Source organism: Salmo trutta, chromosome 21, assembly GCF_901001165.1.
Source record: "Salmo trutta chromosome 21, fSalTru1.1, whole genome shotgun sequence".
NCBI lineage: Eukaryota > Metazoa > Chordata > Actinopteri > Salmoniformes > Salmonidae > Salmo > Salmo trutta.
This window is the reverse complement of record NC_042977.1, coordinates 19,320,271-19,347,076: the sequence shown is the minus strand read 5'-3', so window position 1 is coordinate 19,347,076 and position 26,806 is coordinate 19,320,271. Positions and strand designations below refer to the sequence as shown.

Below are 26,806 nucleotides of genomic sequence, written 5' to 3'. Positions count from 1 at the left end.
ATAGGCTATAGAAAACTGTTACGGACATGGCAGCATTCTTAATGCATTCTTAATTGGAACAGAAGACAGGTTTCCATAGGTCAAAATATTCCTTTTAGAATTGAAGTGCCATTAAAACAATATATAATACTGTACTTGCCTAATAATATAGTAGCATACTGCAGAAGCAAGGATCTATCAGAAGCAAGGCATCAAGTTAAGTGCTTAAAGTGATTATTCCGCAAAACTCCTTATGCCATTGTTATAAGGGCCTATTGTTATACGTTAAACGCTTGTTGTTTTTTAAATTTGCGACAGGTAGCTAAGATTAGAATATCAAAATGAATGGTTGAACCTTGTTTGTGTATTATGTTCATTCCTTCCAATCCAGAACCTCTCCCTCTGCTGTGCGCTAGCGGGAGGAGGGCGCACGGTGTCTTTCGTTCCTGCCCACTCTTCTAGTAGTGATCTGTCTGTGCGTGTTTGCGTCTTGGAGCTGGAATTTGGGGAGTGGAAATGCCACTGTTACTTTCACAGTTGGCGTCAAGTCGAATGAGAGTGACCCTCTGACATTCTACTGTGTCGGTCAGACAGCGCGCATCGGAAAAGGGCCGAACCGGGGCCGAACGAACGCAGTCAAAAGGAATAGGAATTTGGGGATTTTAGACGGGGTAGTAGTGAGTGTATGAGATATTATTGAATCTTTTAAGTTTTTTTATTCCACTTTTGATATACAATTATCAGTTATCGATTGATAGCCTAACTGTTGGGGCACTTAGGCGTCTGGATTTTCGGAATCAACAATTGTTTTCTGCGTTTGGATTATTATTATTATTATTTTCCTGGGAAATGGCAAGTTCTTATTCTGCGAGAGAAACACGACTTTCCGAGGAAAGAGGAAACAGCAGCTTAATAGGCTACTAAAGGATGCTGGCGACCTGAAGCTGTCAGACGAATTTCTCCTACATTTCCGAGACATTTGTTATTTTGCTTTGAGGACTATAAAACGGTGGAAATATCAAAGTTTATTTTTTCTTTTTTTTTTTTTTTTTTTTTTTTACAGATTTGTGTATTTTACAGTCCAATGATGTATTGTGGATTTATACTGTTATTTTCAACCCAACTCATTGTTGTGGCTTCATTGATTCAAAGCGGTAAGTGTGGACTGTTGAAATATCATGTTTTCTAACATTGGCCTTATAAAAGCTTTAATTTGGACGATTTGAAATCACGACTCACCTGTTTTCGTCATGTCTACGGAGGTGCACCTAGGCTACAGTACAGGGTTTTGCTTGACGCATCTGTAGCCTAAGCTCACTAGTCTAAATCAGTTGAAAGTCAACCTTTCCAAAACGGTAGAGTTTATTGGTTATGTATTTATCTAAAGGTATCGTTCCCTCAACAGTAGGGAGAGGGAATAAATGTTTTTTGTTCCAAGGTGTTCGTTGTCATGTATTGTTTATGGTGTCGGTAAATGGGCACTTGTGAGAGCATGTCTTCATATTTGCTATGTTATTTACTATTCATGTAGTAAATAACAAAAAAACATACAAAAATGACACAAAGTTGCTTATTTCTGACTCATATCTCATGCTTCACTAGTTTTGAAACAAGTACACTGGTAAATGTGTGTTTTTATATCTTCTGTTAATAATTTCCACTGACGATTGGCAGAACGTTATTACTCTTTTGTTCTGAATGATAAAACATATATTTTTTAAAGGGTCGCCTACACCATCATCTTGTTTTTTCCTGTTCATTCAAAAATCAGGTGTAATTTCTCTCCCATGGATTTCGTTCTTAAATAATTATCTCTGTCTGTTTTAGTTGCAGATAAATGTGGAGATAACATTGAGATAACCAATGCAGATTATCTCACCTCGACTGGCTACCCGACCTCATACCCTCCATCACAACAATGTATGTGGGTGATATCGGCCCCAGAACCGGGCCAGAAGATACTCATCAACTTTAACCCTCATTTTGATCTGGAGGACCGAGAATGCAAGTACGTAAAGCGCTCTTTTTCTGGAGGCAGTGTGTGACTCTGCCACCTATTGGTCAATATAAGAACTTTATATTCCAAGGATTCCTTCTGGGGCCGTAGGTATCAGAGTAAGAGTGCCCATCTAGGATCAGCCCCCCCCACCCCCACATGTTTTCTATTAATTTAGATCTACAAGGCAAAACTGATCATAAATAAACACTCCTACTATGAGCCGCTTGATGCGACCATGGAAGAGGACTAGACTGGAGCATCAACCAATACCTACCTACTCATGGGTATTGTCGTTTGAGAGGAAATATAATTGGATCGATGTGTTTTGGTTTTAATATTTGATTTGCTCTGTACTGCTGTCTACAATATTGTTGGGTCAAAGATCACTTATATTTTGCCTGGATGTGGGCAAATGTAGCTTAGTCCCCGTCTTTAGCTGTGCTACCTAGTGCTGATCATTGATTGTGATTTGGGTCACACATACAGTATATGACAGACGCACACACACACACAACAACACACATGCATTCGATACCTTAGGTTAAGTATGCATTCTCACTAAAGCCCAAATGTTCACAATCTACCATAAATAACCTCATTTTTATAATGATCCCTCTGTCTGTGTAAATCACAGGCTCACTGACTGTCTTGCACATGGGGTCCTTGACTACTATTAGATCACATTTCACCACCAAGGGACCTATAAAATGTTAGCACTCTTTAGGATTCTGGCAGATACTGGATAGTGTATAGGTTTCTATAAGGAGAGATGTTCTTTGGAACCATGTTTGGAATGCCTTCAGTTCCTTGCTACTGCATCCTTAAGTTTTTAGAGAGCAACCAAGTCTGTGTTTTTGTCTCTGATGATAGGTTTACTGTAATATTCATCCTGACATATACTACAATACAGTGCCTTCGGAAAGTTTTCAGACCCCTTGTCTTTTTCCACATTTTGTTTGGTTACAACCTTATTCTAAAATTGATTGAATTGTTGTTTTCCCTCATCAACCTTCACACAATACCCAATAATAACAAAGAAAAAAAGGTTTTAGAAATTTTTGCTAATTTATTAAAGAGAAAGAAATATAATATCACATTTACATAAGTATTCATACCCTTTACTCAGTACTTTGTTGAAGCACCTTTGGCAGCAATTACAGCCTCAAGTGTTCTTGGGTATGACGTTACAGGCTTGGCACACCTGTATTTGGGGAGTATCTCCCATTCTTCTCTGCAGATCCTCTCAAGCTCTATCAAGTTGGATGGGGAGCATTGCTGCACAGCTATTTTCAGGTCTCTCCAGAGATGTGCGATCGGGTTCAAGTCCGGGCTCTGGCTGGGCCACTCAAGGACATTCAGAGAATTGTCCCGAAGCTAATCCTGCACTGTCTTGGCTGTCTGCTTAGGGTTGTTGTCCTGTTGGAAGGTAAACCTTCAACCCTGTCTGATGTCCTGAGCGCTCTTGAGCAGGTTTTCATCAAGGATCTCTGTACTTTGCTCTGTTCATCTTTGCCTCGATCCTGACTAGCGGAAAAACACTCTCACAGCATGATGCTGCCACCACCATGCTTCACCGTAGGGATGGTGCCAGGTTTCCTCCAGACGTGACGTCTGGCATTCAGGCCATAGAGTTCAATCTTGGTTTCATCACACCAGAGAATCTTGCTTCTCATGGTCGGAGAGTCTTTAGGTGCCTTTTGGCAAACTCCAAGCAGGCTGTCATGTGCATTTTACTGAGGAGTGGCTTCTATCTACCATAAAGGCCTGATTGGTGGAGTGCTGCAGAGATGGTTGTCTTACTGGAAGGTTCTCCCATCTCCACAGAGGAACTCAGAGCTCTGTCAGAGTGACCATTGGGTTCTTGGTCACCTCCCTGACCAAAGCCCTTCTCCCCCTTTTTCTCAGTTTGGCCGGGCGGCCAGCTCTAGGAAGATTCAAGTGGTTCCAAACTTCTTCCATTTAAGAATGATGGAGGCCACTGTGTTCTTGGGGACCTTCAATGCTGCAGACATTTTTTTGGTACCCTTCCCCAGATCTGTGCCTCGACACAATCCTGTCTCAGAGCTCTACGGACAATTCCTTCGACCTCATGGCTTCGTTTTTGCTCTGACATGCACTGTCAGCTGTGGGACCTTATATATACAGGTGTGTGCCTTTCCAAATCATGTCCAATCAATTGAATTCACCACAGGTGCACTCCAATCAAGTTGTAGAAACATCTCAAGGATGATCAATGGAAACAGGATAAACCTGAGCTCAATTTCGCGTCTCATAGCAAAGGGTCTGAATACTTATTTAAATAAGGTATTTCAGTTTTTCTTTTGTATAAATTTGCTCACATTTCTAAATACCTGTTTTTGCTTTGTCATTATGGGTTATTGTGTGTAGATTGATGAGGATTTAAAAAAATGTTATCCATTTTAGAATAAGGCTGTAATGTAACAAAATGTGGAAAAAGTCGAGGGGTCTGAATACTTTCCGAAGGCACTGTATATAGTGTATAGGATCTATAAGGAGAGATGTTGTTCTTTGGAACCATTTGAATACCGCCAGTTTCTCCAGTAAATTAATCACTGTTGACATTGCGTCTCCGAGTTGTAACGCCAACCAAGCCTGTGTTTTGTACTTTGATGATAGGTTTACTGTAATATTTGTTGTGAGGATTTATTTTATAGCTCATAGTCATGGTTTGGCAAATGTGAATGTTGTTTTTGGCTATTAAACAAAATGTTTAAAATACCAAATGAGGGGCCTTGGCAAAACCACAGATTCCTACGAGAAAACGTACCCCTTTTCCTTTCATCAACAACATCTGCAAACCAAACTCCAAAACGTGATATTTCAATGTCATCTATAAAACCTATGACTAACTCCATATTAACGCCCATTATTTTGGAATGAAATGTGCGACGAGCAGACGTCCACATAATTTTGGTCATGTAGTATATATACTGTACTGTACATATGTACAGTACCAGACACACCTACTCATTCAAGGGTTTTTCTTTATTTTTATTATTTTCTACATTGTATAATAAAAGTGAAGACATCAAAACTATGAAATAACACATATGGAATCATGAAGTTTCCAAAAAAGTGTTAAACAAATCAAAATACACTACCGTTCAAAAGTTTGGGGTCACTTAGAAATGTCCTTGTTTTTGAAAGAAAAGCAAATTTTTTGTCCATTAAAATAACATCAAATTGATCATAAAAACAGTGTAGATATTGATAATGTTGTAAATGACTATTGTAGCTGGAAATGGCTGAAGAGGCGACTCCGGGATGCTGGCCTTCTAGGCAGAGTTGCAAAGAAAAAGCCATATCTCAGACTGGCCAATAAAAATAAAAGATTTAGATGGGCAAAAGAACACAGACACTGGACAGAGGAACTCTGCCTAGAAAGCCAGCATCCCGGAGTCGCCTCTTCACTTTTGACGTTAAGACTGGTGTTTTGTGGGTACTATTTAATGAAGCTGCCAGTTGAGGACTTGTGAGGCATCTGTTTCTCAAACTAGATACTCTAATGTACTTGTCCTCTTGCTCAGTTGTGCACCAGGGCCTCCCACTCCTCTTTCTATTCTGGTTAGAGACAGTTTGCGCTGCTCTGTGAAGGGAGTAGTACACAGCATTGTACGAGATTTAATTTCTCAGAACAAGAATAAACTGACGAGTTTCAGAAGAAAGTTATTTGTTTCTGGCCAATTTGAGCCTGTAATCGAACCCACAAATGTTGATGCTCCAGATACTCAACTAGTCTAAAGAATGCCAGTTTTATTGCTTCTTTATTCAGAAAAACAGTTTTCAGCTGTGCTAACATAATTGCAAAAGGGTTTTCTAATGATCAATTATGTCAGACGATTCTAGGAGTGGTGGTTGGAGTCAGGCGCAGAGAGCAGAGGTAAAGTATACGGTCTTTATTTTCTCCGGCAACAAACTGGTCACGCCAAAACAGAAGGGCGCGTAATAATAATGACCAACCCAAAACACAGGGCAAAACGGTCCGAAGAGAGAAATAAGACGTCAGCCAGCACAAAACACAAAAAATACAAAAGCATCCAAAATACAACCAGCGAAGCAACTACATTCACACGGCCCACCGTCCTGAGTGGACAACAAACAATCCCGCACAAAATCCCAACTGAAAACACACATTAAATAAGTCCCCACTAATGACATACACAAAACAGGTGCGGAACAGACAGACAAACTAAACGAAACTGAAACAACGATCGGTGGCAGGTAATAGGCCGGCGACGACGACCGCCGAGCGCCGCCCGACCGAGGAGGGGCGGCACTTTCGTTGGATCCTGTGACAGTACCCCTCCCCTGACGCACGGCTGGAGCCGCGCGCCGACGCCGGCCTCGGGGACGGCCCGGAGGGCGAGGCGCCGGCCGATCCGGTCGGCGACGGTGGAAGTCCAACAGCATAGGGGGGTCCAGAACGTCCGCCGCCGGAACCCAGCACCTCTCCTCCGGACCGTACCCCTCCCAGTCCACGAGGTACTGCAGGCCCCCTACCCGACGTCGGGAGTCCAGGATGGCTCGGACTGTGTACGCCGGGCTCCCCCCGATGTCCAGGGGGGGCGGGGGGGCCTCCAGCACCTCACTGTCCTGCAGCGGACCAGCTACCACCGGCCTGAGGAGAGACACATGAAACGAGGGGTTAATACGGTAATACGAAGGAAGTTGTAACCTGTAACACACCTCGTTTATCCTCCTCAGGACTTTAAACGGCCCCACAAACCGCGGACCCAGCTTCCGGCAGGGCAGGCGGAGAGGCAGGTTCCGGGTCGAGAGCCAGACTCTATCCCCCGGGTTAAACACGGGGGCGTCACTGCGGTGGCGGTCAGCGCTCTCCTTGTGTCGTTCGCTCGCCCTCCTTAAACATTCCTGGACCGCGTTCCAGGTCTCCTGAGAGCGCTTGACCCATGCCTCCACCGCAGGAGCCTCCGTCTGGCTCTGTTGCCATGGCACCAGGACCGGCTGATACCCCAGCACCACCTGGAAGGGTGACAGATTAGTGGAGGAGTGGCGCTGAGAGTTCTGGGCCATCTCGGCCCATGGCACGAACTGCGCCCACTCCCCTGGCCGGTCCTGGCAATATGACCGCAGGAACCTGCCCACATCCTGGTTGATGCGCTCTACCTGCCCATTACTCTCGGGGTGGAACCCCGAGGTCAGGCTGACCGAGACCCCCAGCCTCTCCATAAACGATTTCCATACCCTGGACGTAAACTGGGGACCTCGATCAGATACGATGTCCTCGGGCACCCCATAGTGCCGGAAGACGTGAGTGAACAGGGCCTCCGCGGTCTGCAGGGCCGTAGGAAGACCGGGCAAAGGGAGCAGACGGCAGGACTTAGAGAACCTGTCCACAACGACCAGGATCGCCGTGTTCCCCTGAGACGGCGGGAGATCCGTAAGGAAATCCACCGAGAGGTGAGTCCATGGCCGCTGTGGAACAGGGAGGGGCTGTAATTTCCCTCGAGGTAGGTGCCTAGGAGCCTTACACTGAGCGCATACTGAACAGGACGAGACATAACGCCGGACATCCTCAGCCAAGGTGGGCCACCAGTACCTCCCCTTCAGGCCCCGCACTGTCCGTTCCACCCCAGGATGACCCGAGGAGGGTAGAGTATGGGACCATCGGATCAGGCGATCGCGAACACCAAGCGGAACGTATTTCAGGCCCACGGGACACTGCGACGGAGTAGGTTCTGACCGAACCGCCCGCTCGATGTCCGCATCCACCTCCCATACCACCGGTGCCACCAGACAGGAGGCGGGAAGTATGGGAGTAGGATCGATGGTCCGCTCCTCGGTGTCGTAGAGACGCGACAGTGCGTCAGCCTTCCGGTTCCGGGAACCTGGAATGTACGAGAGAGTGAAGTTAAACCTCGTGAAAAACATGGCCCACCTCGCCTGACGGGGATTAAGCCTCCTCGCTGCCCGAATATACTCCAGGTTACGGTGGTCGGTCCAGATGAGAAAAGGTTGACGTGCCCCCTCAAGCCAATGTCTCCACACCGTCAAAGCCCTGACCACGGCTAACAGCTCCCGGTCCCCCACATCATAATTGCGCTCCGCCGGGCTCAGCTTCTTAGAAAAGAACGCGCATGGGCGGAGCTTCGGAGGAACGCCCGAACGCTGCGACAGCACAGCTCCTACCCCAGCCTCGGACGCGTCCACCTCCACTATGAATGGCAAAGAGGGGTCCGGATGCGCTAGGACAGGTGCATTGGTAAACAGAACCTTCAGACGATGAAAGGCTCTGTCCGCCTCTGCTGACCATCGTAGCCGCACCGGCCCCCCCTTCATCAGTGAGGTAATGGGAGCTGCTACCTGGCCAAAACCCCGGATAAACCTCCGATAATAATTAGCGAACCCCAAGAACCGCTGCACCTCCTTCACAGTGGCTGGGGTTGGCCAATTACGCACAGCCGTTACGCGGTCACACTCCACCTCCACCCCCGAGGTGGAAATGCGATATCCTAGAAATGAGACGGCTCTTTTGAAGAACTCACATTTCTCAGCCTTGACGTATAGGTTATGCTCCAGCAGCCGCCCAAGCACTCTACGCACCAGGGACACATGCTCGGCGCGTGTGGCGGAGCAGATCAGGATGTCATCGATGTACACCACCACACCCTGCCCGAGCATGTCCCTAAGGACCTCGTCCACAAAGGATTGGAAGACGGCGGGAGCATTCTTTAACCCATACGGCATGACGAGGTACTTATAATGGCCAGATGTGGTACTAAATGCGGTTTTCCACTCGTCTCCCTCTCGGATACGCACCAAGTTATACGCACTCCTGAGATCCAATTTCGTGAAGAAGCGCGCCCCGTGAAATGACTCCACTGCCGTAGCAATGAGAGGTAGCGGGTAACTGAAACCCACTGTGATAGCATTTAGACCTCTATAGTCAATGCACGGGCGCAGACCTCCCTCCTTCTTCTTCACGAAAAAGAAGCTCGAGGAGACGGGGGATTTAGAGGGCCGAATGTATCCCTGTCTCAAGGACTCAGTGACGTATGTATCCATAGCCACTGTCTCCTCCTGAGACAGAGGATACACGTGACTCCTAGGAAGAACCGCGTCAGCCTGGAGGTTTATCGCACAATCTCCCTGTCGATGGGGGGGTAATTGAGTCGCCTTCGTCTTACTGAAGGCGATAGCCAAATCGGCATACTCTGAGGGAATGTGCACAGTAGAGACTTGGTCTGGACTCTCCACCGTAGTCGCACCGATGGAAACTCCTATGCACCTACCTGAGCACTCCCTCGACCACCCCGTTAGAGCCCTCTGTCTCCACGAAATCTGGGGGTTGTGAGTGGCTAGCCAGGGGATTCCCAGTACCACCGGAAAAGCTGGGGAGTCAATGATGAACAGGCTGAGACGCTCCACATGACCCCCCCACGTCTGCATAACCAGTGGCACTGTGACCTCCCCTACTTGGCCTGACCCTAGCGGTCGACTATCTAGGGCGTGCACGGGGAAGGGGTGGTCCAGCTGAACCAGGGGGATCCCTAACCTCTTCGCTAACCCATGGTCCATAAAACTCCCAGCTGCACCTGAATCGACTAGCGCCTTATACTGGAAGTGAGGGGAAAAATTAAGGAAACAAACGGAGGTGTACAAGTGATCGACAGGGGGCTCTGGGTGTGGCTGGTGCGGACTCACCTGGGGGGGCGAAGCGGTGCTCTGCCTGCCCTCCGAACTCCCGGAGGGACCTCTCCAGCACCGGTCCACAGTGTGTCCTCTGTGTCCACATCGGGTGCAAGAGAGACCCCTCCCTCCGGTCCTCCTCGGTGCAGCCCCCCCTATCTCCATGGGCTGTGGAGCGGGAGGACTGGTAGGCGGAACGAACAGGCCCCGACTGGAACGTCCCCGGGCAGCCAGCAGGTTGTCCAATCTAATGGACAAATCCACCAGTTGGTCCAGAGTGGAGGTGTTGTCCCTACATGCCAGCTCCCGGCGGACGTCCTCGCGAAGGCTACACCTATAGTGGTCTATCAGGGCCCGCTCGTTCCACCCCGATCCCGCGGCGAGAGTCCGGAATTCCAATGCGAAATCCTGAGCGGTCCTCGTCTCCTGTCTCAAATGGAATAGTAGCTCACCCGCCGCCCTGCCCTCCGGGGGATGATCGAAAACCGCCCGGAAGCGGCGGGTGAACTCCGGGTAGTCACCCCGGGCCGAGTCTGGACCTTCCCAGACCGCATTGGCCCATTCCAGGGCTCGACCCGTGAGACACGAGACGAGGACGCTCACCCTCTCTTCGTCGGAGGGAGGGGGGCGGACGGTCGCCAGGTACAGTTCCAGTTGGAGCAAGAACCCCTTGCACCCAGCGGCCGTTCCATCGAACTCCCTGGGCGGTGAAATCCGGATCCCGCCGGCACCCGCTTCAGTGGGTGTGGATAGGTGCGTAGGGTGAGGGACCGGAGCTGGTCTGGCTGGGGAGGCACCTCTCTCCCAGCTCTCCAACCGGGCCAACACCTGATCCATGGCCGAGCCTAGGCGGTGGAGGAGGCCGGCATGTTGGGAGACCTGCTCAGCCATGGATGGCACTTCTGCTCCTGCTGACTCCATAGGTGATGGTGCGGGATTCTGTCAGACGATTCTAGGAGTGGTGGTTGGAGTCAGGCGCAGAGAGCAGAGGTAAAGTATACGGTCTTTATTTTCTCCGGCAACAAACTGGTCACGCCAAAACAGAAGGGCGCGTAATAATAATGACCAACCCAAAACACAGGGCAAAACGGTCCGAAGAGAGAAATAAGACGTCAGCCAGCACAAAACACAAAAAATACAAAAGCATCCAAAATACAACCAGCGAAGCAACTACATTCACACAGCCCACCGTCCTGAGTGGACAACAAACAATCCCGCACAAAATCCCAACTGAAAACACACATTAAATAAGTCCCCACTAATGACATACACAAAACAGGTGCGGAACAGACAGACAAACTAAACGAAACTGAAACAACGATCGGTGGCAGCTAATAGGCCGGCGACGACGACCGCCGAGCGCCGCCCGACCGAGGAGGGGCGCCACTTTCGTTGGATCCCTGTGACAAATTAGCCTTTTAAAATGATAAACTTGGATTAGCTAACACAACATGCCATTGGAACACAGAAGTGACGGTTGCTGGTAATGGGCCTCTGGACGCCTATGTAGATATTCCATTAAAAATCAGCCGTTTCCAGCTACAATAGTCATTTACAACATAAAACAATGTCTACACTGTATTTCTGATCAATTTGATGTTATTTTAATGGACAAAAAATGTGCTTTTCTTTCAAAAACATGGACATTTCTAAGTGACTAAAAACTTTTGAACGGTTGTGATTATTTTATATTTGAGATTCTTCAAAGTAGCCACCATTTGCCTTCATGACAGCTTTGCACACTCTTGGCATTCTCTCAACCAGCTTCATGAGTTAGTCACCTTGAATGCATTTCAATTAACAGGTGTGCCTTGTTAAAAGTTAATTTGTGGAATTTCTTTCCTTCTTAATGCATTGGAGCCAATCATTTGTAATTGTGACAAGGTAGGGGTGGGTATACAGAAGATAGCCCTATTTGGTAAAAGACCAAGTCCATATTATGGCAAGAACAGCTCAAATAAGCAAAGAGAAATGACAGTCCATCATTACTTTAAGACATGACGGTCAGTCAATCTGGAAATTTCAAGAACTTTGAATGTTTCTTCAAGTGCAGTTGCAAAAACCATCAAGTGCTATGATGAAACTGGCTCTCATGAGGACCGCTACAGGAATGGAAGACCCAGAGTTACCTGTGCTGCAGAGGATAAGTTCATTAGAGTTTCCAGCCTCGGAAATTGCAGCTCAAAAAAATGCTTCACAGAGTTCAAGTAGCAGACACATCTCAACAAATCAAATCTAATTTTATTTGTCACATACGAATAAATACAACAGGTTACAGTTAAATGCTTACTTACAAGCCCTGACCGACAATGCAGTTTATGATCTCCGCATATGTGGGTCCCACCGTGAAGCATGGAGGAGGAGGTGTGATGGTGTGGGGGTGCTTTGCTGGTGATACTGTCTGTGATTTATTTAGCATTCAAGACACACTTAACCAGCATGGCTACCACAGCATTCTGCAGCAATACCCAATCCCATCTGGTTTGCGCTTAGTGGGACTATCATTTGTTTTTCAACATGACAATGACGCAACACACCTCCAGGCTGTGTAAGGGATATTTGACCAAGAAGGAGAGTGTTGGAGTGCTGCATCAAATGATCTCAACCCAATTAAGATGGTTTGGGATGAGTTGGACCGCAGAGTGAAGGAAAAGCATCCAACAAGTGCTCAGCATATGTGGGAACTCCTTCAAGACTGTTGGATAAGCATTCCAGGTGAAGCTGGTTGAAAGAATGCCAAGAGCGTGCAAAGCTGTCATCAAGGCAGAGTGGCTACTTTGAAGAATCTAAATTATATTTTGATTTGTTTAACACTTTTTTAGTTACTACATGATTCCATATGTGTTATTTCAAAGTTTTGATGTCTTCACTATTATTCTACAATGTAGAAAATCGTAAAAATAAAGAAAAACCCTTGAATGAGTAGGTGTTCTAAAACTTTTGACTGGTAATGTACATAACTAAGGGGTCATCCATCGGAATGTACCGGAAGGGAGGCGGAAGTCGTTCTACAGTTTGACTTTTCTTATAGCTCGTCCTAATAGAAATGTATTGTCTGAACTGAATTCCTCCCTTATCAGATAGAATGTCCGTGGAAGCTGCAGTGCATGACCGCATCCCAAACGTCACCCTATTCCCTATTACACTACTTTTGACAACTCTGGTCAAAAGTATTACACGATATAGGGAATAGGGTGCCATTTGGGATGCAGACCACTAGGTGTCTGCCATCGCTCCCCTATATTTTAATTAAATTACAGAACCAAATAGAACATACATGTCCCTGTACCATGGAACATGGCTGTAACTATCCAACCAAAGAATATCTAAACGTGACGGTTCTTTTTGCCTTCAAGCATTAGTACAAAACATTAGGATTTTTTTCTTCGAAGGAGAGGTCTGTCTATAACTATGTTTTCAGTGTGGTGCCAGACCAACAACCTCTCCCTCAACGTCAGGAAGACCAAGAAGCTGATCATGGACTACAGGAAACGGAGGGCCGAGCACACCCCATTCACATTGAAGGAGCTGTAGTGGAGCGGGTTGAGAGCTTCAAGTTCCTCTGTGTCCACATCACTAAGGACCTATCATGGTCCAAACACACCAACACAGTCGTGAAGAGGGCACGACAAAACCTCTTCCCCCTTTAGGAGGCTGAAAAGATTTGGCATGGGCCCTCATATCCTCAAAACGTTATACAGCTGCACCATTGAGAGTGTCTTGACTGGCTGCATCAGTCAAGACGTATGGCAACTGCTTGGCATCTGACCATAAGGCGCTACAGATTGTAGTGCGTATGGGCCAGTGTATCACTGGGGCCGAGCTCAATGTCATGTCATCCAGGACATCTATACCAGGTGGTGTCAGAGGGAGGCCATAAAAATTGTCAAAGACTCCAGACACCCAAGTTATAGACTGTTCTCTCTGCTACTGCATGGCAAGCGGTCTACTGCATGGCAAGCGGTACCAGTGCTCCAAGTCTGGGAACAAAAGGCTCCTTAACAGCTTCTACCCCCCAAGCCGTAAGACTGCTGAACAGTTCATCAAATGTCTACCCTGACTATTTGCATTGACCCCCTTTTTATTTTCACTGACCCTCTTGAACTGTCTCTATTCACACTCCCTGAACTCTACTCACACACTCACACATACTACACCGACACTCTAACACACACACACAAACACACACACACACACACACACACACACACACACACACACACACACACACACACACACACACACACACACACACACACACACACACACACACTCACACACACACATATGCATATTGACGCCACACACACAATCACACTCTTTCACGCTCTTCACATGCGCTGCTACTACTCTGTTAATTATCTATCCTGATTGTCAAAATCAAATCAAATCAAATTTTATTGGTCACGTACACATGGTTAGCAGATGTTAATGCGAGTGTAGCGAAACGCTTGTGCTTCTAGTTCCGACCATGCAGTAACATCTATGTTTATGCACATTTACCCCTACCTACATGTACATTTTACCTCAATTAGCTCAACTACCTCGTACCCCTGCACATTGACTCGGTACCGGTATTCCTTATATATAGTCTCGTTATTGTTATTTTATTATGTTACAGTTTCGCTTTGTATTTTTAGAAAATGTGTCTTACTTTTTAATAACTCAGCATTTTTGGAAAAGGGCTCCTAAGTAATCATTTCATGGTACATATAAAGTCTACACCTGTTGTATTCGGCGCTTGTGACAAACAAAATTAGTTTGATTGATGGAATACATAATTGGGTGATTGTGAGGGGTTTCCTTCTTCGTGGTGTGTGTCAAGGGTTTGTCAGAAGCTAAAGGAAGGTCATAAAAAGTTTGTGTGTGTGAGAGAGAGAAAGAGAGAGAGCGAGAGAGAGAGAGAGAGAGAGAGAGAGAGAGAAGGAGAGCGAGATAGAGAGAGCGAAGGAGAGAGAGAGAAGGAGAGAGAGAGAGAGAGCAAGAGAGAGAGAGAGGTCGACGTGAGTAAGGTCTTTAATCAGGGCAACACTCGCAAGGCCACAGGGCATGCCCAGAACAGCTGACAGGCATATTCACTGACATTTTCAACCTCTCCTTGTCCCAGTCTGTTATCCCCACATGTTTTAAGCTGACCACCATCATTCCTGTTTCCAATAACTTCAAGGCTTCATGCCACAATGACTACCACCCTATAGCATTCACATCTGTAATCATGAAGGGCTTTGAAAGGCTGGTTATGGAACACATCAACCCCATCATCCCAGACACCCTAGACCCACTCCAATTTGCATACCGCCCCAACAGATCCATAGACGACGTAATCTCAATTGCACTCTACACTGACCTCACCCACCTAGATAAGAGGAACACCTATGTGAGAATGCTGTTCATTGACTACAGCTCAGCGTTCAACACTATTGAACCCTCCAAGCTCATCACCAAGCTTAGGACCTTTGGATTGAACACCTCCCTCTGCAACTGGAATCTGGACTTCCTGACGGGCCGACCCCAGGTGGTGAAGGCAGGCAACATCACTTCCACCACACTGACACTCAACACGGGGGCCCCACAGGGGTGTGTGCTTAGTCCCCTTCTATACTCCCTGTTCACCCATGACTGCGTGGCCACGCAGGATTCCAAAACCATCATCAAGTTTGCTGATGACACAACGGTGTTAGGCCTGATCCCTGGCGATGATGAGACAGCCTACAGGGAGGAGGTCAGTGACCGGGCAGTGTGGAAGACCACAACCTCTCCCTCAATGTCAGTAAGACCAAGGAGCTGATCATGTACTACAGAAAATGGAGGGTGTGCACGCCCCCATCCACATAGATGGGGCTGCAGTGGAGTGGTTTGAGAGCTTCACGTTCCTATGGGTCCAAATCACTAAGGACTTAAAATGGTCCACACACAGGCGCAGAGTCATGAAGAAGGCGCGACAGCTGCCCCAGTGAGAGCATACTGACTGGCTGCATCACCCTACAGAGGGTGGTGTGGACTGCCCAGTACATCATTGGGGCCAAGCTCCCTGCCATCCAGGAGCTCTATGAAAAGAAGGCCTGGAAAATAGTTAAAGACTCCAGCCACACAAGCTATAGACTGTTCTCTCTGCTACTGCACGGCAAACGGTACTGTTGTATCATGTCTGACACCAACAGGCTCCTGAACTGCTTCTATCCCCTGCTGCTACCCTTATACATATCTACAGTAACTATATCACTCCAGTATCGCTGCACATTGTCAATATGGTATTGGAACTGACTATGTATATACAGTACTGTAGCTTATTCACTTCTCATATTTCTTATTTTGATGTCTTGTTTTTGTTCTACCTTGTGTTATTTTTAGTACTACATTGATATTGATTACTGCATTGTTGAGTTTAGAGCGTGCAAGAAAGGCCTTTCACTGTACTTGTGCATGTGACATTAAAACTTGAAACTTGTGAGACAGAGAGAGAGAGCGAGAGAGACAGAGAGAGAGAGACAGAGAGAGAGAGAGAGAGAGTGCTAAACGGAAAGGTTAGAAAGGAGGTTTGCTGGAGAAATGCAGTGTTGAACTCTTCCCTTGAAGTCACAGTCGGAACTGACAACATTACATTCATGGAGTGGTCAGATATCAAAATAACATCAATAAGGCTTTTGTGGAGATGCTCTGTGGTTGAGTCGATATGCCAGCACGACTGTGGCCAATGTGGAGAAGCATCAAAGACAGAGTCTGTGTCCCAAATCGCACCGTGTTCCCTATGTGCCCCGGTCAAAATGTTGCACTACATAGGGAATAGGGTGCTATTTGGGATGTAATCCTTAGTCTAACCAAAGACAGACTTATCTCACACTGACACTATTTGTTTGAACGGTTTCCTCGAGCGTGAGACCATGACACAGAGAGAGAGAGAGGAGAGAGAGAGAGAGGAGGAGAGAGAGAGAGAGAGAGAGGAGAGGAGAGAGAGAGGAGAGAGAGAGAGAGAGAGAGAGAGAGAGAGCGTGAGAGAGAGGTGACAAGGTCTGCCATGAGAGGTGACTGTATAGTTCCCTTAAGGAAAAGCACCTTTAGTAAATCCGCTTTCTCTGTGAGAGCGTCCCATGTCTGGAATACACTGCCATCAGACACACATAACTGCACCACATATCACACTTTCACAAAATGCATGAAGACATGGCTAAAGGTCAACCAGATTTGTGAACATAATCCCTAGCTGTGTATTGCCGCTTTCCATGTTGTCTGTTGTCTGTAGCTTGTGAGGTGTGGAAACACTTTGTTTTTATGGATTTTGTCTTGTTGCTTTTTGTTTTATGTTGCTCTGTCTGTATGCTACATCTTGCTTGTCCTATGTTGCTCTGTCTGTATGCTATGTCTTGCTTGTCCTATGTTACTCTGCGTGTGCTCACTGTTCTATGATTGTCTATATTGTAATTGTTTTTAATAACCTGCCCAGGGACTGCGGTTGAAAATTAGCCGGCTGGCTAAAACCGGCACTTTTACTGAAACGTTGATTAATGTGCACTGTCCCTGTAAAAATAAAATAAACTCAAACATAGGAGCGAAAGGTTAGGAAGGAGGTTTGAATCGTGCTCATAATCACAGACAGCACTTTGAATCGTTCTGAATCCTACTCATAATCACAGACAGCACTTTGAATCGTTATGAATCATACCCATAATGATTCAAAGGAGAAATGCCACATCAGCATGGCCTACTGTTCAATCAGCCGTTTACATTTAGGTTTGGCCTGGCGTGTCAATCCCCAGACACACCAATGTGTTTAGCCTCAATGTGTTAGTTTCAGTGGAAGCAGAATGGCTCTTTCCAACTGCTTTCCTCAGCGGTGGAGGCAAAAACAGGAAGGCCAGGTGTCTTATTGGATCCAACATGGGTTGTTTGTGGTTTTGCTTCTAAGGACCTAAATTGGGTCATGAACTTCTACAACAATCTGTTTATTTGTTCTCGGTTCCATGGGCATGTTCCTTTTATTTCACCACTTTGAAGTTCACAGGAGTCTTAACAGCTAAATGAACTGACAGACTGATTATATTAGAGCCTTGGAAGGTCAGTCTGCCCTCCCATCTTGCACATAAATACCGTTGGTGGCTCCAAATTTACTCACAAGAGTATATCCTGTGTCATTTCGTGACATTGGTCTAGGATACAAGTTTTAAAAACAACCATAACAGATCTCGTAAATCAAAGAGACAGTTTCCTGTAGGCATTTCGGGACAAATCCTAACTTGAGATCTTTGGCGCTTGTGATTAGAATTTTCACCCAAATCTCCCAATTACATCTATGGAAGATTAATGCGAACATCAGAGTTACAACTTACGTGCTTGTCTGAAGTTACTCTCTCTTGAACTTCAAGTCGTGTATCTGAAACAAATCTTAATGCCAGGATGTAGGGTGATTACAGGACTAAAGGCTGCATGAGGCACACTTCATTTTCCCTTGTTGTCTGTAGTTGACGTAACCTTTGTGGTATGACACATATAAAACAAAACCACAACTGCAGACCTGCAGACTCCCAACCAGCAGTGCTGCTGCTGTTGACCTGGTCAAAGACATTGTCTGAGTACCAAATGGCACCACTATGTAGGGACTATGTAAGGACTATGTAAGGACTATGTAGTAGGGACTATATAGGGACTATGTAAGGACTATGTAAGGACTATGTAGTAGGGACTATATAGGGACTATGTAAGGACTATGTAAGGACTATGTAGGGACTATGTAGGGACTATGTAAGGACTATGTAAGGACTATGTAGGGACTATGTAGGGACTATGTAAGAACTATGTAAGGACTATGTAGTAGGGACTATATAGGGACTATGTAAGGACTATGTAAGGACTATGTAGGGACTATGTAAGGACTATGTAAGGACTATGTAGGGACTATGTAAGGACTATGTAAGGACTATGTAAGGACTATGTAAGGACTATGTAGGGACTATGTAGGGACGAGGGTCTCCTGCTATGGAGGAATGGTCCGGTGATGCATACAACTCTAATTGAATGATCCTCTCAGTGTGGTCAATTGTCATTTCCACTGCGCCACCATGGCTCTGTGGTCATTGTGGTCATCCAGATGAAAGACTTGGGGTTAGTTAGATGGCTGGTGGTGGATGTTATAGAGCCACAGGCCAGTTAGCGTGATGACCGGTTGCACTATGACCTCATGGACAGACCTCTGGATTTCTTCTTGTCTGCCCTGAGACTCTTGCGTCTCTGCCTTTCCTTACCTTTCCTTTCATCTCCTTTCCTCTCCTCTCCTCTCCTTTCCTTCCCATTCCTCTCCTTTCCTCTCCTCTTCTTTCCTCTCCTTTCCATTCCTTCCCTTTCCTTCCTTTCCTTTCCATTCCTTCCCTTTCCTCTCCTCTCCTTTCCTTTCCTTCTCCTTTCCTTTCCTTTCCTCTCCTTTCCTCTCCTTTCCTCTCCTTTCCTCTCCTCTCTTTTCCTTTCTTCTCCTCTACTTTCTTTCCTCTCCTTTACTCTCCTTTCCTTCCCTTTCCTTTCCTCTCCTTTCCTCTCCTTTCCTCTCCTTTCCTCTCCTCTTCTTTCCTCTCCTTTCCATTCCTTCCCTTTCCTTCCTTTCCTTTCCATTCCTTCCCTTTCCTCTCCTTTCCTTTCCTCCCCTTTCCTTTCCTCTCCTTTCCTTTCATTTCTTCTCCTTTCAGTTCCTCTCCTTTCCTCTTCTTTCTTTCCCTTTCCTGTCCTCCTATCTTTTTTCTTATGACTTTTCTCACTCTATATGCTCACTGAACTCTGTATACTCATCGGTTTCTCATTTTTCTTCTCTACACACATTCTCTCGCTCTCTCATTGTAGCTGAAGGTATAAAGTTCAAGTCGGAAGTTTACATACACTTAGGTTGGAGTCATTAAAAGTCATTTTTCAACCACTCCACAAATTTCTTGTTAACAAACTATAGTTTTGGCAAGTTGGTTAGGACATCTACTTTGTGCATGACACAAGTCATTTTTCCAACAATTGTTTACAGACAGATTATTTCACTTATAATTCACTGTATCACTATTCCAGTGGGTCAGATGTTTACATACACTAAGTTGACTGTGCCTTTAAACAGCTTGGAAAATTCCAGAAAATGATGTCATGGCTTCAGTAGCTTCTGTTAGGCTAATTGACATAATTTGAGTCAATTGGAGGTGTACCTGTGGATGTATTTCAAGTCCTACCTTCAAACTCAGTGTCTCTTTGCTTGACATCATGGGAAAATCAAAAGAAATCAGTCAAGACCTCAGAAAATGTTTTTGGCCTCCACAAGTCTGGTTCATCCTTGGGAGTAATTTCCAAATGCCTGAAGGTACCACGTTCATCTGTACAAACAATAGTACGCAAGTATAAACACCATGGGACCACGCAGTCATCATACCGCTCAGGAAGGAGACGCGTTCTGTCTCCTAGAGATGAACGTACTTTGGTGCGAAAAGTGCAAATCAATCCCAGAACAACAGCAAAGGATCTTGTGAAGATGCTGGAGGAAACAGGTACAAAAGTATCTATATCCACAGTAAAACGAGTCCTATATCGACATAACCTGAAAGGCCGCTCAGCAAGTAAGAAGCCACTGCTCCAAAACCGCCATAAAAAAGCCAGACTACGGTTTGCAAATGCACATGGGGACAAAGATCGTACTTTTTGGAGAAATATCCTCTGGTCTGATGAAACAAAAATAGAACTCTTTGGCCATAATGACCATCGTTATGTTTGGAGGAAAAAGGGGGAGGCTTGCAAGCCGAAGAACACCATCCCAACCGTGAAGCACGGGGGTGGCAGCATCATGTTGTGGGGGTGCTTTGCACTTCACAAAATAGATGGCATCATGAGGATGGAAAATTATGTGGATATATTGAAGCAACATCTCAAGACATCAGTCAGGAAGTTAAAGCTTGGTCGCAAATGGGTCTTCCAAATGGACACTGACCCCAAGCATACTTCCAAAGTTGTGGCAAAATGGCTCAAGGACAACAAAGTCAAGGTATCGGAGTGGCCATCACAAAGCCCTGACCTCAATCCTATAGAACATTTGTGGGCAGAACTGAAAAAATGTGTGCGAGCAAAGAGGCCTACAAACCTGACTCAGTTACACCAGCTCTGTCAGGAGGAATGGGCCAAAATTCACCCAACTTATTGTGGGAAGCTTGTGGAAGGCTACCCGAAACATTTGACCCAAGTTAAACAATTTAAAGGCAATGCCAATAAAATACTAATTGAGTGTATGTAAACTTCTGACCCACTGGGAATCTGATGAAAGAAATAAAAGCTGAAATATATCACTCGACTATTAATCTGACATTTCACATTCTTAAAATAAAGTGGGATCCTAACTGACCTTAGACAGGGAATTTTTACTAGGATTAAATGTCAGGAATTGTGAAAAACTAAGTTTAAACGTATTTGGCTAAGGTGTATGTAAACTCCCGACATCAACTGTATGTTTAACTCTGTATAACCCATGTCCTTCTTCTATTAGGGCAAAGTGCACTCCAAGCATTTTTTCCCCCTGCACAGTGGCACTGCCAGCCTGTTTTCATCTTGGGACAATGATCTTTGCAGTTGAACTACACTGCTCATAAAAATAAAGGGAACACTTAAACAACACAATGTAACTCCAAGTCAATCACACTTCTGTGAAATCAAACTGTCCACTTAGGAAGCAACACTGATTGACAATAAATTTCACATGCTGTTGTGCAAATGGAATAGACAACAGGTGGAAATTATAGGCAATAAGCAAGACACCCCCAATAAAGGAGTGGTTCTGCAGGTGGTGACCACAGACCACTTCTCAGTTCCTATGCTTCCTGGCTGATGTTTTGGTCACTTTTGAATGCTGGCGGTGCTTTCACTCTAGTGGTAGCATGAGACGGAGTCTACAACCCACACAAGTGGCTCAGGTAGTGCAGCTCATCCAGGATGGCACATCAATGCGAGCTGTGGCAAGAAGGTTTGCTGTGTCTGTCAGCATAGTGTCCAGAGCATGGAGGCGCTACCAGGAGACAGGCCAGTACATCAGGAGATGTGGAGGAGGCCGTAGGAGGGCAACAACCCAGCAGCAGGACCGCTACCTCCGCCTTTGTGCAAGGAGGAGCACTGCCAGAGCCCTGCAAAATGACCTCCAGCAGGCCACAAATGTGCATGTGTCTGCTCAAACGGTCAGAAACAGACTCCATGAGGGTGGTATGAGGGCCCGACGTCCACAGGTGGGGGTTGTGCTTACAGCCCAACACCGTGCAGGACGTTTGGCATTTGCCAGAGAACACCAAGATTGGCAAATTCGCCACTGGCGACCTGTGCTCTTCACAGATGAAAGCAGGTTCACACTGAGCACGTGACAGATGTGACAGAATCTGGAGATGCCGTGGAGAACGTTCTGCTGCCTGCAACATCCTCCAGCATGACCGGTTTGGCGGTGGGTCAGTCATGGTGTGGGGTGGCATTTCTTTGGGGGGCCGAGCAGCCCTCCATGTGCTCGCCAGAGGTAGCCTGACTGCCATTAGGTACCAAGATGAGATCCTCAGACCCCTTGTGAGACCATATGCTGGTGCGGTTGGCCCTGGGTTCCTCCTAATGCAAGACAATGCTAGACCTCATGTAGCTGGAGTGTGTCAGTAGTTCCTGCAAGAGGAAGGCATTGATGCTATGGACTGGCCCGCCCGTTCCCCAGACCTGAATCCAATTGAGCACATCTGGGACATCATGTCTCACTCCATCCACCAACGCCACGTTGCACCACAGACTGTCCAGGAGTTGGCGGATGCTTTAGTCCAGGTCTGGGAGGAGATCCCTCAGGAGACCATCCGCCACCTCATCAGGAGCATGCCCAGGCGTTGTAGGGAGGTCATACAGGCACGTGGAGGCCACACACACTACTGAGCCTCATTTTGACTTGTTTTAAGGACATTACATCAAAGTTGGATCAGCCTGTAGTGTGGTTTTCCACTTTAATTTTGAGTGTGACTCCAAATCCAGACCTCCATGGGTTGATAAATTGCATTTCCATTGATTATTTTTGTGTGATTTTGTTGTCAGCACATTCAACTATGTAAAGAAAAAAGTATTTAATAAGATTATTTATTTCATTCAGATCTAGGATGTGTTGTTTAAGTGTTCCCTTTATTTTTTTGAGCAGTGTATTTGTGAACTTCACGACTGGGTTTCACTGAATAGCCACATAATTTGGAGTCACTCACATGACAGGAGGGTGTGAGTCCCAAATGGCACCATATTCACTATATAGAAGTCCAATGGGCCCTGGTCAAAAGTAGCGCACTAAACAGAGAATTGGGTGCCATTTGGGATGCACAAATAATGAACCATCCTGTGTATAAGTAAGGCTTCCTTCAGAGGACTTCTGTCTTAAGCAGCAAACAGTCGCTTGATATATAAATAGGTATTAACTGTTCTATAATCATGATTTTGAGCAATTGTGTTCCTTGTTATTTCTCAAGACTGTTGTCATGATTGTTTGGATGGGTTTTCCAAAGCAAATGTAGTCACTCACATTGGTTTAAACCAGACGTATGCGTGTCACACTGTTGTGTGTCCCAAATGGCACCTTATTCCCTTTATAGTGCATTACATTTGTGGGCTCTGGTTAAAAGAAGTGCACTATATAGGGTGCCATTTGAGACGGAACACTGTGTGTGTTCTGTTTACCCACACACAGACAATGGATGTAAAATGTGCTCTTCAGTCATCTTCAGTCTAAAGTGCATTTTAGTAATCAGAGCATCAGAGGTCCTTTGCCTCCCTACTGATCAGCGGGCTGCAGTGCTGCACAGCCAAATGAAAACACATGTCAGATTAAGGCCTAACGAGCAGATTAACGAGGAGAGAGTTTAGACTAAACTCAGATTCAGAGCAGTGCTGCGCTGCAATCTCACAGCTGCTATCCCTCCATGGATTTACAGAACAGAAAGCACCCACTTCCAGATGTCTTCAGGACTTAGTAAATGCCTCGAGTCACAAGAACCCGCGTACCAGACCTGGGTCGAAGTACTCTTTGAAATGATTTAAAATACTTCATCTGTGCTTGATTGACCTTGCCTGGTTTAAATAGACCAATAGAATAGTAGCACACCCAGCTCATCTGTCACTCCAGGCAGATTAGAGCAAACATTCAAAATATTTGAAAGGTTTCAAATCGTATTTGAACCCAGGATCTGCTGTCTACAGCATGTTTGTACAAAGCCTGTCCCCCTTGACAGTGAAAGTTCACTGTGAATAGTCATATTGTCCTATTAACATGTAGACTTTTGCGATACCATGGTAACAGGATGCGTATGCGTGTCTGTGCTAACAACAATCATGAGACACTGAACAACAAACAGCCAAATATAGCAACCTGGTCTCAGAGCATTTCATTTTATAATTTTTTTTGTAAATCCGAGACACTCCATTTAGTATGATATGTTACTTTTTGTATGTATTTGTGGATGGCCATCAGTAGTTGAAAAGTTGCTAATTAAGATAAAATGCTAAAGTTGTCCATTATGGGATTCAAACATGCAACCTTTGAGTTGCTAGATGTTCGGGTTATACACCCACCCATCCACCCTGACCAACCAACGACCATTCGTTTTTACCTTCAGTAACCTGTCTTATGTAATCATACCAAACATAATATATCATACTCATTTGAGTGTCCCAGATTTAGCTTTACTATGTTATGTCTAATCTATGAGACAAAGCTGAAAATGGTGCAATAGTGCCTTTTACTCTGTTTGGATCATGTGATTCTAGCTTTAGGGGATTTCAGAGTGGACAAAATAGGCCATAGGAATGCAGGGAGACGTCTTGCTGCTGAGGTCAGGATCTCTAAGGGGTCAAAGGTGAGTCAGACGGTTGCCCAGTTAGAGTGTCCTCAGTTAAAGGGAGGATGAGAGGATGAGCCAGTGGTCTATATCACTTCAGCATGGCAGAGGCTGCGTCTCAAATGGCACCCTATTCCCTATACAGTGCACTACATTTGACCAGGGCCCATAGGGCTCTGGTCAAAAGTAGTGCACTCTATAGGGAATAGTGTGACAGATAGGAAGAGAGATAGGAAGCCAGGGTTAGGGTTAGCCGCCCACCAATAGCAGGGACCCTGGTGGAGAATAACTCTCTATCACGAGTGGCATGGAGGAATGCAGTCTAAGGCACTGCATCACAGTGCAAGAGGCGTCACTACTATGCCTTGTATCTGCTCCTAAGGCAACACAAGGCCCTCAGGCTGACCCCAAGTCTGTCTGAACTCATAAAGCAGCATTGTTTATTAGGCAGGACCAGAGAGGACCAATGATATGCACTGAGTGTACAAAACATTAAGAATACCTTCCTAATATTAATTCCTTCTCGCACTTACGCGCTCTCCTCCTCTTTCACCTTTTTCTTTTGCTTGTGGACTTCAGTGCACAACACCTAAGCTCTCTGTAACCAGGCAAAAAAAACTTTCCAAGCCAAACCGTCATATTATAACCGCTACACACAGCCTACATTGTTAATGTCACCATATTAGGTAACCTTGTCACCATATTAGGTAACATCATAGCTAGTCAACATAGCTACTAGAAGTAATGCGTTAGTAAACCCACTACAATCATGCAGCACAGTGTGCAGTTTAGCAGTTACACCATCGGGCCCCGGTGGCAATACATTTTAAAAAACAGAAGCTTACCTTGACTTAGAACAGTTCCAATGTTGGATAGCCATAGCCAGCTAGCTAACATAGCATCTAACATAGCATCATCTATTTGAGATCGGTGTTGGAGTAGGATAAACTAGCTAGCTGCATTCACTAGCTAAGTGAAAGTGGGAAATTTTTTTTTTACAAAATATGTAATCTCTCTCTCACTCTTGCTTCTCCTTAATTTGTTAAGAAATACATTTGTTCAAAACTGTTCAACAATTGTCTTTCTCTCTCTTTGAGTCAACTACTCACCACATTTTGTGCACTGCAGTGCTAGCTAGCTGGAGCTTATGCTTTCAGTACTGGATTCATTCTCTGATTCTTTGATTAGGCAGACAACATGCCAGTTCATGCTGCAAGACTCTGATAGGTTGGAGGACATTCTCCAGAAGTTATCATAACGACTGTGTAAGTCTATGGAAGGGGGTGAGAACCATGAGCCTCCTAGGTTTTGTATTGAAGTCAATGTATCCAGAGGAGGACAGAAACCAACTGTCCTCCGGCTACACCATGGTACAGAGCTACTGTAGACTTTCATTGTTTTAATCAATTATTTGATGACGTGAATATATTTAGTATAGTTTTATCTTAAAAGGATAACTTTTTGAATGTTTCTCTATTTTTATTTTTATGAAATTCACTGAGGAGGATGGTCCTCCCTTTCCTCCGGAGGAGCCTCCATTGACTCCAACGCTTCCCACAATTGTGTCAAGTTGGCTGGATGTCCTTTGTGTGCTGGACCATTCTTGATACACACAACAAACTGTTGAGCGTGACAAACCCAGCAGTGTTGCAGTTCTTGACACAAACCGGTGTGCCTGGCACCTACTACCATACCCTGTTCAAACACACTTAAATATTTTGTCTTGCCCATTCACCCTCTGAATGGTACACATACACCATCCATGTCTCAATTGTCTCAAGGCTTAAAAATCCTTATTTAACCTGTCTCCTCCCCTTCATCTAGACTGATTGAAGTGGATTTAACAAGTGACATCAATAAGGGATCATAGCTTTCACCTGGATTCACCTGGTCAGTCTGTGTCATGGAAAGAGCAGGTGTTCCTAATGTACATAATATACAGCGGGCACTGTTTTGAAGCCACCGTGTCTACATGTTGGTTCTCCCTCTCCATTGTGAAAAAGATTTTGGAAGCTATAGATATGCATTTATTAATGTCTACATTTGTTTTTGCCGTGTTTATTCTATTAGACACCTTAATGCATACGTTTCAATTACATAATGTGAGCTAAACATAAAAATAAAATCTTAAATACATGTCATTTTGTCCTTGAAACATTTAATTGAAATAATCTAGAATTCCATTCATTCCTATGGAGGACTGGTCCTACTGAGGTGTACCAACATGGCCGACAAGTGGCTTCGGAACGCATCTCATTGGCCAATACATAGCATCAGCAATCTAGTGTTTATATTCATCATTAGAGAGGACAGCATACGTCTTGAA

The 26,806-nt window shown here is 45.5% G+C and overlaps 1 protein-coding gene across 2 annotated transcripts in view; it reads left to right on the top strand.

The window, feature by feature from the left end:
• Nucleotides 1–369: 369 nt before the first annotated feature.
• The window catches only part of LOC115156870 (neuropilin-1a), a 56,954-nt gene continuing 30,517 nt past the window's right edge, over nt 370–26,806 (top strand). The window contains exons 1-2 of one of the 2 annotated variants that reach the window (XM_029704663.1): nt 370–1,133; nt 1,813–1,987. In XM_029704663.1, the coding sequence (XP_029560523.1) occupies nt 1,064–1,133; nt 1,813–1,987 (245 nt within the window). In that variant the 5' untranslated portion in view covers nt 370–1,063. Of the gene's footprint in view, nt 1,134–1,806; nt 1,988–26,806 lie in introns of both variants that reach the window. The other variant, XM_029704661.1, reaches the window with a different exon arrangement.